Source organism: Ylistrum balloti, unplaced genomic scaffold (assembly GCF_031769215.1).
Source record: "Ylistrum balloti isolate Yb309-2 unplaced genomic scaffold, AGI_CSIRO_Ybal_v1 Utg369562, whole genome shotgun sequence".
Classification (NCBI taxonomy): Eukaryota; Metazoa; Mollusca; class Bivalvia; order Pectinida; family Pectinidae; genus Ylistrum; species Ylistrum balloti.
In genome coordinates, this window is record NW_026781862.1 from 85157 (window position 1) to 103320 (window position 18164).

Here is an 18164-nt window from a genome sequence, read left to right on the forward strand (position 1 = left end):
ATTTGTTTATGGCGCGGTTTTTACCGGATGCTTAATTGTCAATGCGCATGCGTATTTGTATTTTCACTTTATATACATCCGGTGTGTGTTCTTGCCTGTCATCACCACACACATTGTTGGTCGTACACGTCTGACCGTCTGTATATTGAGTCACGTCTAGAAATAAACACTTGTAGAAGAGATCATCACGAGCAAATATCATCCAACATGGTTGGTATCATTGTATGAACTACACATAACACAAGTTTTACTCTTTATCTTTAAAAATTGATTTGAACAAAATAATAAAAATAAACGCACATGATTTCCATTGGTAGAGAGAAAAATGAAAGCAAGAATGAAACTTGGGAACAATAATGAGAAGGCAAATCAGATCAGTCCTAGAAAGGGCAATTAAATGATTTATTGAAAACTTATAGTATTGAAATATGTAAGTAAGAGCAAAGTTGAACTGAATGGACAATACTAAATTGTGTCACTAATGTTGCAGAAATTTTCAATGAAAAATATGGAATTTCCTGATTGTGTAAAGTGTAATGAAGAAGAAAAAAATTTTCACTAATAACTAAAAATAGTGATGATTTATTCTGTTTGAGTCAGGTTCATAGTTGCTGTAGATGTGTTAAAGTAAGGGTATATTAACAAAAGATCTAACCATTTGCCTTATTTTTTGACAGTTCCGTTTCGGCAGAGGACAGTTTGATATGGGGAGCAAATTTAAGGAGACATACAGATGTTATTCTGTGTCAATGATGGGTGATCGAGATGATGTGGAGAGAGGAGGCAAAAGTGAGTAATATATATACACAACATTGTTCTGTCAATTCATCTTAAGTGTAATTTGTAGAAGTGACAGAATGCAGCTGGTTAGATTGGTTTGATTTCCACAAGGCTTTTTTCCTACAGAAAGACATTTGATGTCAAAAAAGACCAAAGGATATATATAACTATTCTTTTTACAATATGATTGAATGATACTGTCAATTGACATTGTTAAAATGGATGATTCTGTACATTAGAATGGCTTTGCTCTGACCAAAAAGTAGAAGATTATATGTAGATAAATTCTTCTGGTTTCAAAATCTAAAAGAATATTACCTTGAAAGAAACCTTCCATAGGATGGTAGGACAGTGTACACAGGGTTATGAAGAACATGTATGGATACTTGTGTATTCTTTTTACATATTGTATTTATATCTTTTCAGTTATAATGCCACCATCTGCTTTGGACAAATTGAGTAAGCAGCTTTCTTTTTGCTTAGAACATATTGATAATAATTATTCATGTTTATATTATTATTGATTATTTGTTGTGAAGAATGAAAAAACACTGAATGAAGCATAAAGAATGTTTAACTAACCAAACAACACAGATCTTTCTTAAGTTATGGTCAAAGAACCTAGTTCAACAATAAATATATTATCGTTATATCTATAGTATTAGTACTGAGCTGTTTGATTACCTCTCTGTTGTAGCTCGCCTCCACATACAATACCCCATGTTGTTTAAGCTCAGCAACAAGGACATGGCTAGGGAGACACATTGTGGTGTACTAGAGTTTGTTGCAGATGAAGGCAGGATTTTCATACCGTACTGGGTAAGTCTGATCACAATGTTAGGTACAATTGGTCTGACACTTAAAACTTAAGTCTAGGTTTTGTCACTGATAGCCTCTATATAAGATAGATTCTGTCAATGTATTGGTGTCAGCTTGTCATCTTGTTAGATTTGGTCTCCATTTTATCTAACCTTGTTGACATCCATTTAATGTGATATTTGTGATTTTGACAGATGATGAAGAACTTGATACTGACAGAAGGAGACCTGGTGACAGTTGAAAATATGTCCCTCAAAGTCGCCACGTTTGCACGTTTCCAACCTCAGAGTGTGGACTTCCTGGATATCACCAATCCAAAAGCTGTGTATCCTTTATATTAATGTACTCAGTATATTGACAGAATTTGACATCAACATAATAATGTGTTACATCCAATCAGGTGCTTTGTAGTAATTGTTATATCATAACCATTAAAGACGAAGACAAAATATAACTAAGCACAAGATCGTCAAGTATTACCAGTATCAGTTATTATTTTATTAAACTTTCTTTTACAATCATTGGGGAAAAAGTTACTCCAACTTAAATTAATCATTCTTTTTGTCCTGGGTGGAAGCAAGTTAGCTTAGGTGGAAGCATGCAAGGGGTCTTGCTGTGGGAGGAAATCAGGGTACCCAGAATTAACCCACTGGTCAGGCAGGGTGACCCCATACCTTCTTACATCAATTACATCCACGGAAACCTGGATGCCTAGATGAAAGGTGCTTGCATTACTACTGCATCACATGCTTTGTAATCTGTATCTTGTTGAAGTCTACAAAATATTGATTTATATAACAAAAATCCTTTCTATGGGATATTTATCATTTAGTGATTCACATTTTTATCAAAATCAAGCTTGGGACTGTTATTAATAATAAGATAAATTTTCAAGGTTATTTGAAGAATGCTTTCTTATCAAACCCATCAATCACAGGTGTAGGTAGGTTTATCAGGAATAAGGCAGTATGACAGGAAACAGGTTGATATTGTTATTTTGATACATAGGCAAACAATACAATATCATTAGAATATAATTGATCACAAGTACATTTTGAGTGGTAGTTACAAGACCATTGATATCAAACAGTACTCTGAAGGTTCTCTGAATACAAATATAATCCTTAAGTTTTACCTTTAGCTTGGAGAACATGTTGAGAAGTTTTGCTTGTTTGTCAACAGATGACATAATCTCCATTAAATACAATGAAAGGGTAAGTGAAATGTGTGCTGGTGTAATTCCTGGAGGTAATGTCATAAGTTACATTAGTTCTGCAGAAATTCCGTATACATACACAATCTTTTGGGGATTTCAACAAGAGGGGATAATTGACTAAGTTTAATTAAACACATAACTAGTCGAGTGTTTGCAACTTAATCATCTTATTCTTGGGATGGAGGTCCACCATCTCACCAACAAGGGGGTTAATTTTTCTCTTACCCAGCTGGCCTTCTTAGGTATGTGTTTTTGTTTTCCCAATGCTTCACATTTTTTATGTAACATCATAGATACCGTTGGGGGATATAACCAGAACAAATGATTCTATACCTGGAGCCAGACTGCTACAACCACACAAACAAGGCTAGCTCTTTATATAAGGAAAACTATCTGAAATTATTGACATGTGTTTCTGTCGACACAGGCCTTGAACTGCTGTGAATAGTATAAACATGTGTGTCTAATGTAAAGGTGAGAGAAATTACACAAACAAGGAGGTCTGTATTGATTTGAGCAGGGTAGTGTATTCATGAAATAAGGATGGACCTTCTGATTTGATCTTTTTACTTTTTAACAAGCATCAACTTGAAACCCTATGAGGCCTGTATTAATATCTGCATGGCGATTCCCATAAAGTTATGCCTGAAATTTTATTTTTAAAAAATACCAACCAACCATTTTGTTCACATAGGTCCTTAGTTTATACACATAGGTCCTTAGTTTATACACACAGGTCCTTAGTTTATATCCGTTGGCTTTCTCTTAGTATCTTCATCAAGTCCCAATAGATTGTCCTGAAGATGTAGCAGTCAAGACTACTAAGTAACTCTTTATAAATGTTGGTTCACACAGGAATATGAGATGCTGGTATTGGAGACAAAGCCTGATAAAGCAGTATCTATCATTGAGTGTGATATGAACGTAAGTAATTTAATATATGTTTTCATCTGTCTGTATGCCTTTTTAATAAGCCCAACATCTGCACTTGTTGAAGGATGCATACATTTCTGTACATTGTATGTTGGATGCCTCATCAAAATAGTTGTAAAATTTTATAATTAGAGTTATCACTGTTGAGACAGTTTATAGAAAAAACATTTGATGTATTCAGAGGGTTTTCACCCTCTGTTGTTTTGTAAAATCTGCTGTTGCCAGATAACAGATTCTATATAAACATTCTAAATGATAGAAAATAGGTTATACGCAATTTCAAATTAACACAGTTTTATAAACAAATGTGACTTCAAACTTTGTATAAATATTACATATTAATAGCCCCTTTGTTAGTGTTCCTGTGTTATTACTCTACATCAATGTTTTTAACTGATCTAGCATGGATGTCTATTTCCTTTTGATGTCTATATAGGGATGTCTACATCTTTTTGATGTCTATAATATGGTTGTCTACATCCTTTTGATGTCTATAACACAGATATCTAGATCCTTTTGATGTTTATAACATGAATGTCTAGATACTTTTGATGTCTATAACATGGATATCTAGATCCTTTTGATGTCTATAAGATGCTTTATCATCATCATAACAAATTGGGGCACAAGTAACTTTGTCAAGTTATATTACTTAATTTAGCTCAATCAAATGTTAATACTTTATTACAAATTAACAAAATGATAAATTTGCACATTTGGATGGCTTACTAGATAAGTAACATACAGAAACTGTCATTACTGCAGTCATATTTCAGTGCAATATTTTCACTGCTTCAATATGTTTACTGCTAAAATATGTACATTTACGGTAAATAAAAATGTTATTTAATGCATAAGAATAGAGATAAGGGTATTGAGATTTGCAAAGAAAAGAAAAAGAAAACAGACAGCTGAAGAATATGAACACATTGAAGACAAATTTATTCTGAATAAGTAAAATGATAAAAAAATGCCTTAAAGGCCATTAGGGATTATGTGTGACTTTTAACATTGCTGATGGGATGAAGTGATGATTTAATTTACTTTTCACTGGTGTCATTTATCTCAGACAATTTAAATCAATTCTAGTGAAGATTTTGAAGTGCTATGGTACATGTTATTTGGATTTAACTTAAATAGATGCTTTTAGTTCTGAATTTGTTATTTTGTGTTTTGCTCTGATGTTCCTTTGAATAATTTGATTATAGGTAGACTTTGCACCACCTGTAGGCTACAAGGAGCCAACACCAATGAGAAAGCAGGAGGAAGAGGATATAGAAACAGATGTAAGTCAGGTCACAGGTCATACAGGTCACAGGACAAACAGGTCTCAGAACATGTAAACAGTTCATACATACAGGTCACAGGTCATGTACACAGTTCATACATACATGTCACAGGTCATGTAAACAGTTCATACATACATGTCACAGGACATGTAAATAGTTCATACATACAGGTCACAGGACATGTAAACAGTTCATACATACAGGTCACAGGACATGTAAACAGTTCATACATACAGGTCACAGGACATGTTAACAGTTCATACATACTGGTCACAGGACATGTAAACAGTTCATACATACAGGTCACAGGACATGTAAACAGTTCATAAAGACAGGTCACAGGACATGTAAACAGTTCATACATACAGGTCACAGGACATGTAAACAGTTCATACATACAGGTCACAGGACATGTAAACAGTTCATACATACAGGTCACAGGACATGTAAACAGTTCATAAAGACAGGTCACAGGACATGTAAACAGTTCATACATACATGTCACAGGACATGTAAACAGTTCATAAAGACAGGTCACAGGACATGTAAACAGTTCATACCTACAGGTCACAGGTCATGTAAACAGTTCATACATACAGGTCACAGGACATGTAAACAGTTCATACATACAGGTCACAGGACATGTAAACAGTTCATACATACAGGTCACAGGACATGTACACAGTTCATAAAGACAGGTCACAGGACATGTAAACAGTTCATACCTACAGGTCACAGGACATGTAAACAGTTCATACATACAGGTACATACAGGTCACAGGACATGTAAACAGTTCATACATACAGGTCACAGGACATGTAAACAGTTCATACCTACAGGTCACAGGACATATAAACAGTTCATACATACAGGTCACAGGACATGTAAACAGTTCATACATACAGGTCACAGGACATGTAAACAGTTCATACATACAGGTCACAGGACATGTAAACAGTTCATACATACTGGTCACAGGACATGTAAACAGTTCATACATACAGGTCACAGGACATGTAAACAGTTCATAAAGACAGGTCACAGGACATGTAAACAGTTCATACATACAGGTCACAGGACATGTAAACAGTTCATACATACAGGTCACAGGACATGTAAACAGTTCATACATACAGGTCACAGGACATGTAAACAGTTCATACATACATGTCACAGTACATGTAAACAGTTCATACATACTGGTCACAGGACATGTAAACAGTTCATACATACAGGTCACAGGACATGTAAACAGTTCATAAAGACAGGTCACAGGACATGTAAACAGTTCATACATACAGGTCACAGGACATGTTAACAGTTCATACATACAGGTCACAGGACATGTAAACAGTTCATACATACAGGTCACAGGACATGTAAACAGTTCATACATACTGGTCACAGGACATGTAAACAGTTCATACATACAGGTCACAGGACATGTAAACAGTTCATACATACAGGTCACAGGACATGTAAACAGTTCATACATACAGGTCACAGGACATGTAAACAGTTCATACATACAGGTCACAGGACATGTAAACAGTTCATACATACAGGTCACAGGACATGTAAACAGTTCATACATACAGGTCACAGGACATGTTAACAGTTCATACATACAGGTCACAGGACATGTAAACAGTTCATACATACAGGTCACAGGACATGTAAACAGTTCATACATACAGGTCACAGGACATGTAAACAGTTCATACATACAGGTCACAGGACATGTAAACAGTTCATACATACAGGTCACAGGACATGTAAACAGTTCATACATACAGGTCACAGGACATGTAAACAGTTCATACATACAGGTCACAGGACATGTAAACAGTTCATACATACAGGTCACAGGACATGTAAACAGTTCATACATACAGGTCACAGGACATGTAAACAGTTCATACATACAGGTCACAGGACATGTAAACAGTTCATACATACAGGTCACAGGACATGTAAACAGTTCATACATACAGGTCACAGGACATGTAAACAGTTCATACATACAGGTCACAGGACATGTAAACAGTTCATATAGACAGGTCACAGGTCATGTAAACAGTTCATGTAGACAGGGCACAGGTCATGTAAACAGTTCATACATATAGGTCACAGGTCATGTAAACAGTTCATACATACAGGTCACTGGACATGTAAACAGTTCATACATACAGGTCACTGGACATGTACACAGTTTTTATATGGTATATCTATAAAAAGTGCTGAAAACTTGTTATATAATTGTTGAATGGACTGTAGGATTACCAGCATTTATTCTGCAAAGACATTTAGATTTCTTATGTTACATTTCAATTTTGTGCTGTGTAACAGTATCCATACTTTAACAGTTGACAAACTTTTTTCCTGATAAGTCTACCTAAACAATGAATATTGTGAAAACGTCAAATTTGTTCAAAAACATTTCAAATACCATATGTTGTTATGCTAACTGCTAATTGGTAGAATATATAGTCACTGTATTACTCTGATCTCTGACTTTGGGAGATTTTATGTTGTCTGATCTATTGCTCTGATCTCTAACTTTGGGAGATTTTATGTTGTCTGATGTATTACTCTGATCTGTGACTTTGGGAGATTTTATGTTGTCTGATCTATTACTCTGATCTCTAACTTTGGGAGATTTTATGCTGTCTGATCTATTACTCTGATCTCTAACTTTGGGAGATTTTATGTTGTCTGATCTATTACTCTGATCTCTAACTTTGGGAGATTTTATGTTGTCTGATCTATTACTCTGATCTCTAACTTTGGGAGATTTTATGTTGTCTGATCTATTACTCTGATCTGTGACTTTGGGAGATTTTATGTTGTCTGATCTATTACTCTGATCTCTGATTTTGGGAGATTTTATGTTGTCTGATCTCTGATAACTTTGGGAGATTTTATGTTGTCTGATCTATTACTCTGATCTCTAACTTTGGGAGATTTTATGTTGTCTGATCTATTACTCTGATCTCTGACTTTGGGAGATTTTATGTTGTCTGATCTATTACTCTGATCTGTGACTTTGGGAGATTTTATGTTGTCAGATCTATTACTCTGATCTCTAACTTTGGGAGATTTTATGTTGTCTGATCTATTACTCTGATCTCTAACTTTGGGAGATTTTATGTTGTCTGATCTATTACTCTGATCTCTAACTTTGGGAGATTTTATGTTGTCTGATCTATTACTCTGATCTCTGGGAGATTTTATGTTGTCTGATCTATTACTCTGATCTGTGACTTTGGGAGATTTTATGTTGTCTGATCTATTACTCTGATCTCTAACTTTGGGAGATTTTATGTTGTCTGATCTATTACTCTGATCTGTGACTTTGGGAGATTTTATGTTGTCTGATCTATTACTCTGATCTCTAACTTTGGGAGATTTTATGTTGTCTGATCTATTACTCTGATCTGTGACTTTGGGAGATTTTATGCTGTCTGATCTATTACCCTGATCTCTAACTTTGGGAGATTTTATGTTGTCAGATCTATTACTCTGATCTCTAACTTTGGGAGATTTTATGTTGTCTGATCTATTACTCTGATCTCTAACTTTGGGAGATTTTATGTTGTCTGATCTATTGCTCTGATCTCTAACTTTGGGAGATTTTATGTTGTCTGATCTATTACTCTGATCTCTGATTTTGGGAGATTTTATGTTGTCTGATCTATTACTCTGATCTCTAACTTTGGGAGATTTTATGCTGTCTGATCTATTACTCTGATCTCTAATTTTGGGAGATTTTATGTTGTCTGATCTATTACTCTGATCTGTGACTTTGGGAGATTTTATGTTGTCTGATCTATTACTCTGATCTGTAACTTTGGGAGATTTTATGCTGTCTGATCTATTACTCTGATCTCTGATTTTGGGAGATTTTATGTTGTCTGATCTATTACTCTGATCTCTGATTTTGGGAGATTTTATGTTGTCTGATCTATTACTCTGATCTCTAACTTTGGGAGATTTTATGTTGTCTGATCTATTACTCTGATCTCTAACTTTGGGAGATTTTATGTTGTCTGATCTATTACTCTGATCTCTAACTTTGGGAGATTTTATGCTGTCTAATTTATTGCTCTGATCTCGGACTTTGGGAGATTTTATGCTGTCGGACTTTGGGAGATTTTATGTTGTCTGATCTATTGCTCTGTTCCAGAATGCTATGGATGTTGCTGACTGTATGGATAATGCATTTAGGGTAAGTTTGGAATCATATCAAATAAATTAATCCGATCCACCAATACCTTGTGTTTGATACAATAACCAACTCCATCCTCATATTAAACCCATGAATTAACTCTATCCTGGTGTTGATCACAAATGCTAACTTCAACCTCGTATTGGAACACAAATTTACGATCTTGTTTTACCCCATGTTTATGTCCCAAGTGTTTTAAAGGGATGGTGAGAGGGGATGGGGGAGGGCAGTGACAGATAATGTTAGCTGTGTCTGTCTGTCCATTTGTCTGTCTGTCAGCCTGTATTTTTGTATTGTGGCCTTTCACTTTGCATTCCAAATCAATGTGCTATTTTGAGAAACTCTCAATAGTAAATTCATACTTACAGCATAGTATCATAACATCAAATACATGTACTGTTCCTTATCTTATTAAGGAGGTCATCAGTCAGTGTTCAAGGGTTAAAGGTTGTCACATAGAGTTAGAATTGCAATACCAGTAACAAATAATTGTGGACTATTCTTGCAGGCATTTAGTGGTTCTGGTAACAGACTGGATGGTAAGAAGAAGGGAATGGAAACTGACAACCATATCAACTCTACAGGACCTCCAAAAAGGTGAGAAAAAATTAATACAAAAAATAGACACAGCTGGTGTGTTTCTTACAGGTTGTCATTAGCAGTTACCACAAAGAAATCTACTTTTATATGTACAGGTGCTATATTGGTATATGTTCTGGTATATGTATTGAAAAACACCCCATGAACAAATATGTCATGATTTATACTAAAAGGATAAAGAAACGCAGGGTGAACTTTAAACCAGAAATTAAGAATGATATCGGGCTTCATTTAAAACGAAATTTTGTATACTTCCAGATAAATTAAAGCTTAAAAATTTCCAAAGTCTGTAGTTTGCATCTGACAATTGGTTTAGAGGTACTAACGATTAAATTGAATGGACCCATAGGATTTTGAAATTGAAATTGAACTGAGTCATCAATATCTTGTGTGTCCGCCGTTTGCTGTGGTCACAGCCCTTATACTTCTGGTCATAGAGTTCATGAGAGCGTTAATCCGTCTTATGGGGATGTTGTCCCGCTCTTCAATCAGAGCTCTGGTCAACTGCTCTCGAGTAGCAGGGGGTGGCTGGCGCTTTCGAACCTGTCTATCCAACTGGTCCCAAAGATGCTCGATCGGGGACAAATCAGGGCTATATGGCGGCCAATCTAACAAAGAGTGACTTGACCAACGCTGCATGAGACCAGAACAACACGGTGCACGAGATTCTTGTTTTTCCTTCCTCCATTTACCAGAGCTGCACACTGTACCGTGACTAAATTTTCGATACATGACAAGGTGTAATATGACCTAATTACTCAATCCACAAAGTTTCACTTTATTTGGAGAACGCGTTTTCAAAATATCGGAATAAATATTACCCTGCGTTTCTTTATCCTTTCAGTATAGATTTTCACGTAAAACAGTAGTTGTCTATTTACTGGTCCTGTCGGACTTGTTTTATTAAAGTTAAAGTACTTTGTAAGTTTTTTTTTCAAAAATTAATTTCTTCCCTAACAATAGGCTAACGAACAAGCAGAAAGGAGACCAAAATTTGATATAAACTACTCTGTGGTACAGACTATCCTTGTGATTCAGGTGAATTGCGTGGATAACGGTCAAGAAACCATTTGAAATATTCTTTTTTGGTTGCTTAAAATCCGGGAAAGTGGTTACCAAGTCGGAATTTTTAATTTAAAATCTGTGATTTGTGGTGATAATTCATGCAAAATTTAGTTGAAATCTACCTAAGACTGCCAGAGTTATACTCCAGAGAAGTACAGTTAGCAACCAGAAAACATCAAAATTGTTGACGCTAGTAACCGAATTTCACTGTCAACTACGCCATTACAAAATGTAGTCCACAAGGAAATTTCTTCCAAAACATCATAAAAATCGTCCATTTTCAACTTAGAAGTATAACTGCAAAGCATATGAAAAGACAAAAGTCCAAAGTGTTATGCAGGAATTCATTTTATATTGAATGTATTGATAATTTACAGATGTCTGGAATATGTACTGGTATAACATGCCATTACAGTACAGAGAAAATATGAAAAATGTTTATAAAATTTAGTTTGAAGTGTAGGTGTTCAATTATGAATTAAAGACATAAAAAAAACTATTTAAAATTTTTCTGAAAACCAATCTACATCTCAGAGCTGGTCTTTCGTTGTGAGCAATATAAAACACAAAATATATCAATTTAATGTAAACCGTTATTTGTTCATGTTTGTCCTGCTGCACATTGGGAACTTTTTGTTTCATGTGAAGGGGAATACCCAACTACAACTACAAGAAAGGATCTCTCAGCTTTATACGAACACAGCGACAGATACCAACAGAGGGTGATGATGTAAGTGTTGTTAACTAAAACGTCTAATACTTGGAACTAAATGGTTAGATGTTGTTATTTCTCTTCCATGCGTTTGAGTTTAGACAAGTATTGCAATTCTTGAAATTAGACTTTTCATAAAATTATAGCCTTTTATAAGAAAAATTTATAAAGATAATCAGCTTCAAACCGACACTCGTTGTGTCTACTGCCATTCACTGTTCTGATGGGACATAGATGAGTTCATCATGTGACCTTTCAGAACCTCATTTTAATCCCCCTTTTTTTTATGATTTCCAAATTTTCTTACATCACACATGTGCAAAGACATTATTTACACTCCCCAAATGGTAATGAACAGCAAGTGCACAATTTTAAATTGATATTTAAATGTTAAAATGTCTTTTACCAGTTATGAAATGAAAATCTAACCATCTAGTCCCTTTAAAGTGAATAAGATCTTCTAAAAGTTTTTTTTTTAATTTTTTTTCATTACTATTCCTAAACTACATCAGAAATTGTTAAATGATTTAGATGCGATTATGTGGTTACATTTGGTTGTAAAAGTCTCTACTCTTGTAATGGCTTCATATTGATGCTGCGGATTTCAAAATTTTCTCTCATGAACATGACAAACAGTATTCCTTTCAATATATGTATTAGTGGTGGTACATCACTGATAATCACATTAGCTGAAAAAGTAAGTAATAGGAAATATACATCACCACCCCCATACCCCACCCCAACCCCCACCCCCACATCATATGTGACCCCCAATAACACCCCAACCCCACCCCAGATTAGACTTCATCTGTGTGGCAGCATTTAGCCGATCTCTTTCTTGTAAAATAGAATTTCTTTCTTTCTTTGTTTCAAGAACAAAGTAATGTTGTGCATTATGTTTTCTTTGTTTATGTGATAAAGTGAAATTACACTCAATGTTTTGTTTGTTTCTAGGACAAAGATGGGAAAGGATTTGAGGCATTTTCTGGATCAGGACAAGCTTTGCGCAAAAAGGGACGAAAGTGATATATGGACGAGGGGCTATATTAACCGTGACATGTGATTATTAACTCCTTAGACACACAGGAACTCATTCCCAATAGAAAACACAGGCATTTAGACAAAATCAAGACTTGGGTTCCAAATGGATTGAAGTTTGCTAAAGAAGAGTTTGATTCAGATATGCATCGTTCATATACTAGTAGTAGGAAGCCTTATGATAATAGAAAAGCCGGGAAAATGATTGTGCCAATTGATTCTGTTGTTTGGAGCTAAAGGTTTTAGACATTAACATTATGCAGTGCTGTAGAGAAAGTAAGCTATGTTTGCACAAAACTATGAATGCGGTAAATGGATGAAACTGGTGTGGTTATATTTTGTATTATTGATATGTTTACAATGCTTTAGGATCTCACCATAAATCTAGACAACACAACTTCAACCTACAGTGTACATGTGTGTAAATGTGACGGACTATGAGGTGTGCATGATACAAGTGGAATTACCTTCACTGACATACATATCTCAAATTCCTGAAATTTGTTTGATGTTAACAATGTGGTAACAGTTCTGATTTACATAAATATGTATTTTATGTTTTGATATTGTTACCAATATTCTTGATGTGTCAGTTTGGCTCAGTGATGTTATAACCTAGATAATATCTTACATCCTTCAATACTAGGTAAACAAATCTATATATATGACATGATATACTTTATTCCACAACTGAGTAGCAATTAAGAAAACTTAGATTAATAATTTACTTATTGAGAAAGTGTCCAGTTCTGTAGACTTTTGTAGTAATTCTATGTGAGAGTGAAAGTGAATGGTGTGTGTTATCAGCCGAGAAGTGCTGAGGGAATCAACCTCATTTATTTATTATATCAACACTGTCAAGTGTGTTTTAACTTTGTAATAAAGCAGTAAAGTGAAACTTAGTTAAACGAAGTGATCTTTTAACCTTTGACCCATGACAATTTAAATCTGTAATGAGATGTAAATCTTGATGTAATGATAATATGTTTTGAATATGAATTAAAACTGTTAAGGGTTACATGTAATATCACGAATGGAAAGCATTTTATGGCCCATTTACCATGACTAATGACAACCAAGCTGATAAGGTGTAGAACTTGATGTTACAATCTGTCCCTGAACAGGTGTTCATGTGACATCTTTTACACAAGCTTTGCACTTCTAAAATGGTCAGTTGTGACCCTTGACCCTTTAATCGTGACCGTTGACCACCAAAATCCAGCTGGGTTGTTATTATTATAACAAATCAGCATATTTAGGTGTAACTGGTGTATAAGCTTTTTAATTCCAAATATAACAAGTGTGAACTTTGTCCCTTTAAATTTGATCTTTGCTCAAAAAAAACTAAACAGTTGTAGAACTTGATATTAATCAAGATACTATGTTGTGAATATGAACAAAATTTGCTGAGGATTTCACTAGAAGTGGTGCTTGATCTGTGAACAAAACATTTGTGTACAAGTTTTCTGCTTGTAAGTAGTAGTAGAAATTTAAAGACCACCACTGTATAATAACTTATATCACTGGAAATAACCCTGATTATATACAAGTCTGTAAAGACTACAAAAGAAAGTGTACAAAAATGACTGCACACTCCCAAACTTAGCGGAGGAGCACAAAGAGACTGGACAAGTGAGAGGAAGAACTGTCAAAACTTCAGGATATAAAGTAATGCAGTCTATAATGTGTTTCCGCGCTTTTGAAATCCTGTGCAAAAATCGGGACAAACAAGATCTGTGGAGGAAGTCCTGACACTGAATTATGGTGACAACATAGCGACATAATGAAACTAAAGAAGACATGAGTTATCAAGTTAGAAAACATGAACAGATGATACTAATGGGAAACTAAGACTTGCAATGTGGCTGAAAACATAGGGACCTATGTTATATGTGTAATATTTGTAGGCATTCTTTGGGATGGTGGGGATGGGGGTGGGGAATGTGTTCAATATGCATTAAAATAACACTGATCAAAACGGTGACAAGCACTGATTCTTAGTGTCTTAGTGGGTATTGTAAAGGGTTGTAAGTTCTGGAATGATTTTTACAAGACACAAGTGAAAAGCTCACCTCTAAATGAATTTAATGTTTAAAACTGGGAATAAGGTGTGAATGATTAGGAAGTCCAACTCTCCAAAGTGTTAGTAACACAGAGTACTAATACAGTCATGATGTGATTACCTCCCTTTGACCAGATTACCATCAGTCGTTGTCAAACATGAGTGTAGTAACAAAGGTTTACCACAAACTTTTACAGGATATAAAGCACATCTGGATAAAAGAATAAAAATAAGATTTAAGACTACAGAGAGTGGAATATTCCCTTTTATGCAGACAAAAGTTTTAGGACAGAGCTTTGTATATAGACAAAGGAGTTGGATTTAACTATTTGTCCAAACAAGACAGATCAATTAAGATGTGTACCTGGACAAGAGGTTTGGATAAAACTGATTGTCCGGTCAAGAAAATTAAGTTGAATTGTGTATCCGGACATGGGTTTTGGATTTGACTGTATATCTGGACTAGAGAAAGTTTATCGACTAGTCTGAAGAATTCTGAGTTTCTAATGTGTATCCGGACATAGATGTTGGATTTGACTGTGTATCTGGTCTAGGAAATGGGTATCAACTTGTCTGAAGAATTCTGAGTTTCTAATGTGTACCTGGACATAGATGTTGGATTTGACTGTGTATCTGGTCTAGGAAATGGGTATCAACTTGTCTGAAGAATTCTGAGTTTCTAATGTGTATCCGGACATAGATGTTGGATTTGACTGTGTATCTGGTCTAGGAAATTGGTATCAACTTGTCTGAAGAATTCTGAGTTTCTAATGTGTATCAGGACATAGATGTTGGATTTGACTGTGTATCTGGTCTAGGAAATGGGTATCAACTTGTCTGAAGAGTTCTGAGTTTCTAATGTGTATCCGGACATAGATGTTGGATTTGACTGTGTATCTGGTCTAGGAAATGGGTATCAACTTGTCTGAAGGGTTCTGAGTTTCTAATGTGTATCCGGACATAGATGTTGGATTTGACTGTGTATCTGGTCTAGGAAATGGGTATCAACTTGTCTGAAGAATTCTGAGGTTCTAATGTGTATCCGGACATAGATGTTGGATTTGACTGTGTATCTGGTCTAGGAAATGGGTATCAACTTGTCTGAAGAGTTCTGAGTTTCTAATGTGTATCCGGACATAGATGTTGGATTTGACTGTGTATCTGGTCTAGGAAATGGGTATCAACTTGTCTGAAGGGTTCTGAGTTTCTAATGTGTATCCGGACATAGATGTTGGATTTGACTGTGTATCTGGTCTAGGAAATGGGTATCAACTTGTCTGAAGGGTTCTGAGTTTCTAATGTGTATCCAGACATAGATGTTGGATTTGACTGTGTATCTGGTCTAGGAAATGGGTATCAACTTGTCTGAAGAGTTCTGAGTTTCTAATGTGTATCCGGACATAGATGTTGGATTTGACTGTGTATCTGGTCTAGGAAATGGGTATCAACTTGTCTGAAGAGTTCTGAGTTTCTAATGTGTATCCGGACATAGATGTTGGATTTGACTGTGTATCTGGTCTAGGAAATGGGTATCAACTTGTCTGAAGAGTTCTGAGTTTTTAACCCCAATTCTATTTTTGTCCTTGTCGTGGTACCAAGAAAAATCATGGATACATAGTCAGAAACCTTTAGACTAGATATCAACACGAATGCAAACTAGTTAGGATAGTTTGTAGTGATTACTACATCACCTCGCAGCTAACAGTGTTAATGTTGGCACACGCGCTCATTTGGGTAATTAGATAGTGATAAATGCTAGAGATACCATTGATCGTCTGTTTTTGGAGTACTCCATCAGAATAAGGCACGCAAATTCATATCCATCAAAAGTCACTTTATCAAAGATACAATGTAATTTGTTTATAAGGTAAGATAGGTGTCGGTCCGTTGGTGTCGGAAGATAAACGGAATGTTATATTTGTATGTATGTTATACTTGTTTCTTTCTTATATTTGTGTTTAAGTTATCTAGTGTTTTTGTTGTCTTGTGTCTTTGTTCTATTTTTGTCTTTGTATTGTTTGTACTTTTGTTATATTTAAATCATTTAGGTGTTCTTTTTTGTGTTCATGTTACCTTTGCGACGGTATGTTGGGTTTTTTTTTGTCAGAAAGATCATTTGTTGAGGGGGAATCAATTTTGTATAAAGGGGTCTGAGGAGAGGGGTCCAAAAGTGGATGCTTGAGTTCAGTAAATTGTTTAAAATTCTTTTCTTTATTTATTTGATTGTCTAAATGGTCTGAATCATCCATGGGAAATCAAATTTGGATAGTTGGTGAGTTTGACCTGTCGAGAAAAAGGGGGTTTGGCCAAATATGGAAATACCGGAATCACTTTGAAATCATTCTTCTGTTGGGATAAAGATATTTTGACCAGATCTTGTCAGAAGCTCCATTTGATGAAGAGGCATTCGCACCCGGGGCCTTAGGGGCGGGGTCCACCAGAGGAAAGTGAACCAATTCTTCGAAATCCTCCTCCGTCAGTAGAAATGACAGATTTGTTTTCAAACTTAGTCTGAAGTAATCTTTGATTAATTGATTTTAATTTTAAGTGTTGAGTGCCGAGGGGCGTGTCCCGTTAGTATCAATCTTCTGCTGTTGCAATGAAAGTATTTTGACCCAATTTTGTTTTATATACTAGTATCCTTGGGTGAAAAGGTCCAACTTTATATAAATCTAGAATTATAGAGGTTTTCAGATTTCCTATCTTTAGGAGAAAACGTTTTGTACTTTGGCGTACACACACATCGTTGGATGATGATGGTAGCAGATCCAATCTGCAGTTTACAGATTCGTGTACAGGAATATATGTTTGATGCTGAATATTTAAAAAACGCGTTTCAATGTCGAAGTTTAGATTCGTGTTCAAAATGTAGTACATGTCGTATCTTCTTGTCATTTCAGTTTCATTTTTGTTTTTCTTTTTTCGACAATTTACACATTAACATTTAAACATTGCCGAACACAGAGATATTTTACCATGCATTCTAATACATACTTATCGCTTTTTCATGAAGGATTTCGACTTCAGAAAGTCAATTCCAGTTGTTTTTCAGGGGGTTGATATATGTACAAAATTAATTTGTTTTCAGTTGAAATTTATGATCAGTTTTTTAACAAACTTCTTTCATTATCAAAAACATTAAACTGCTACTTTCAAGTTCATGTACATGTAAGGACGAGGTACATTGTTTTGCTGATATCGAAGTAAAGATACAACGTCACAATGACCTGAACCGAAAATGAATAAAAAAAGAAAGAAAAATACAAAAAAAGTATTCATGTTTTCCTCCTCTTATCACTTTCCTTAACCTTTTAATTTCGTAACTGTTTATGTTTTTTAATGAGGAGAGTTGCTATGGTGACAATCCCCCGCTATATAATGCTAAAGGTAAAATTCATCGCTGGATCATCTAGAGTAACTG

General features: G+C 35.1%; 1 protein-coding gene across 1 annotated transcript; it reads left to right on the forward strand.

Annotated features, from left to right (window-relative positions):
- Window positions 1-96: 96 nt before the first annotated feature.
- LOC132546216 (ubiquitin recognition factor in ER-associated degradation protein 1-like) lies at window positions 97-13583 on the forward strand. Its single transcript, XM_060209961.1, has 12 exons — window positions 97-210; window positions 678-789; window positions 1207-1239; window positions 1478-1599; window positions 1794-1924; window positions 2741-2813; window positions 3671-3739; window positions 4957-5034; window positions 9225-9266; window positions 9775-9863; window positions 11580-11661; window positions 12598-13583. Exons 1-12 carry the CDS (start codon window positions 208-210, stop codon window positions 12667-12669), a joined length of 906 nt encoding a protein of 301 aa, XP_060065944.1. The 5' UTR covers window positions 97-207; the 3' UTR covers window positions 12670-13583.
- Window positions 13584-18164: the final 4581 nt, after the last annotated feature.

What these genes read in the sequence shown, in the direction of transcription:
- LOC132546216 (XM_060209961.1), top strand. An exon ending in ATCACCAATCCAAAAGCTGT is followed by an intron (nt 1,925 to 2,740) that starts GTATCCTTTATA and finishes TTTTACCTTTAG; the next exon opens with CTTGGAGAACATGTTGAGAA. An exon ending in AAGAGGATATAGAAACAGAT is followed by an intron (nt 5,035 to 9,224) that starts GTAAGTCAGGTC and finishes GCTCTGTTCCAG; the next exon opens with AATGCTATGGATGTTGCTGA.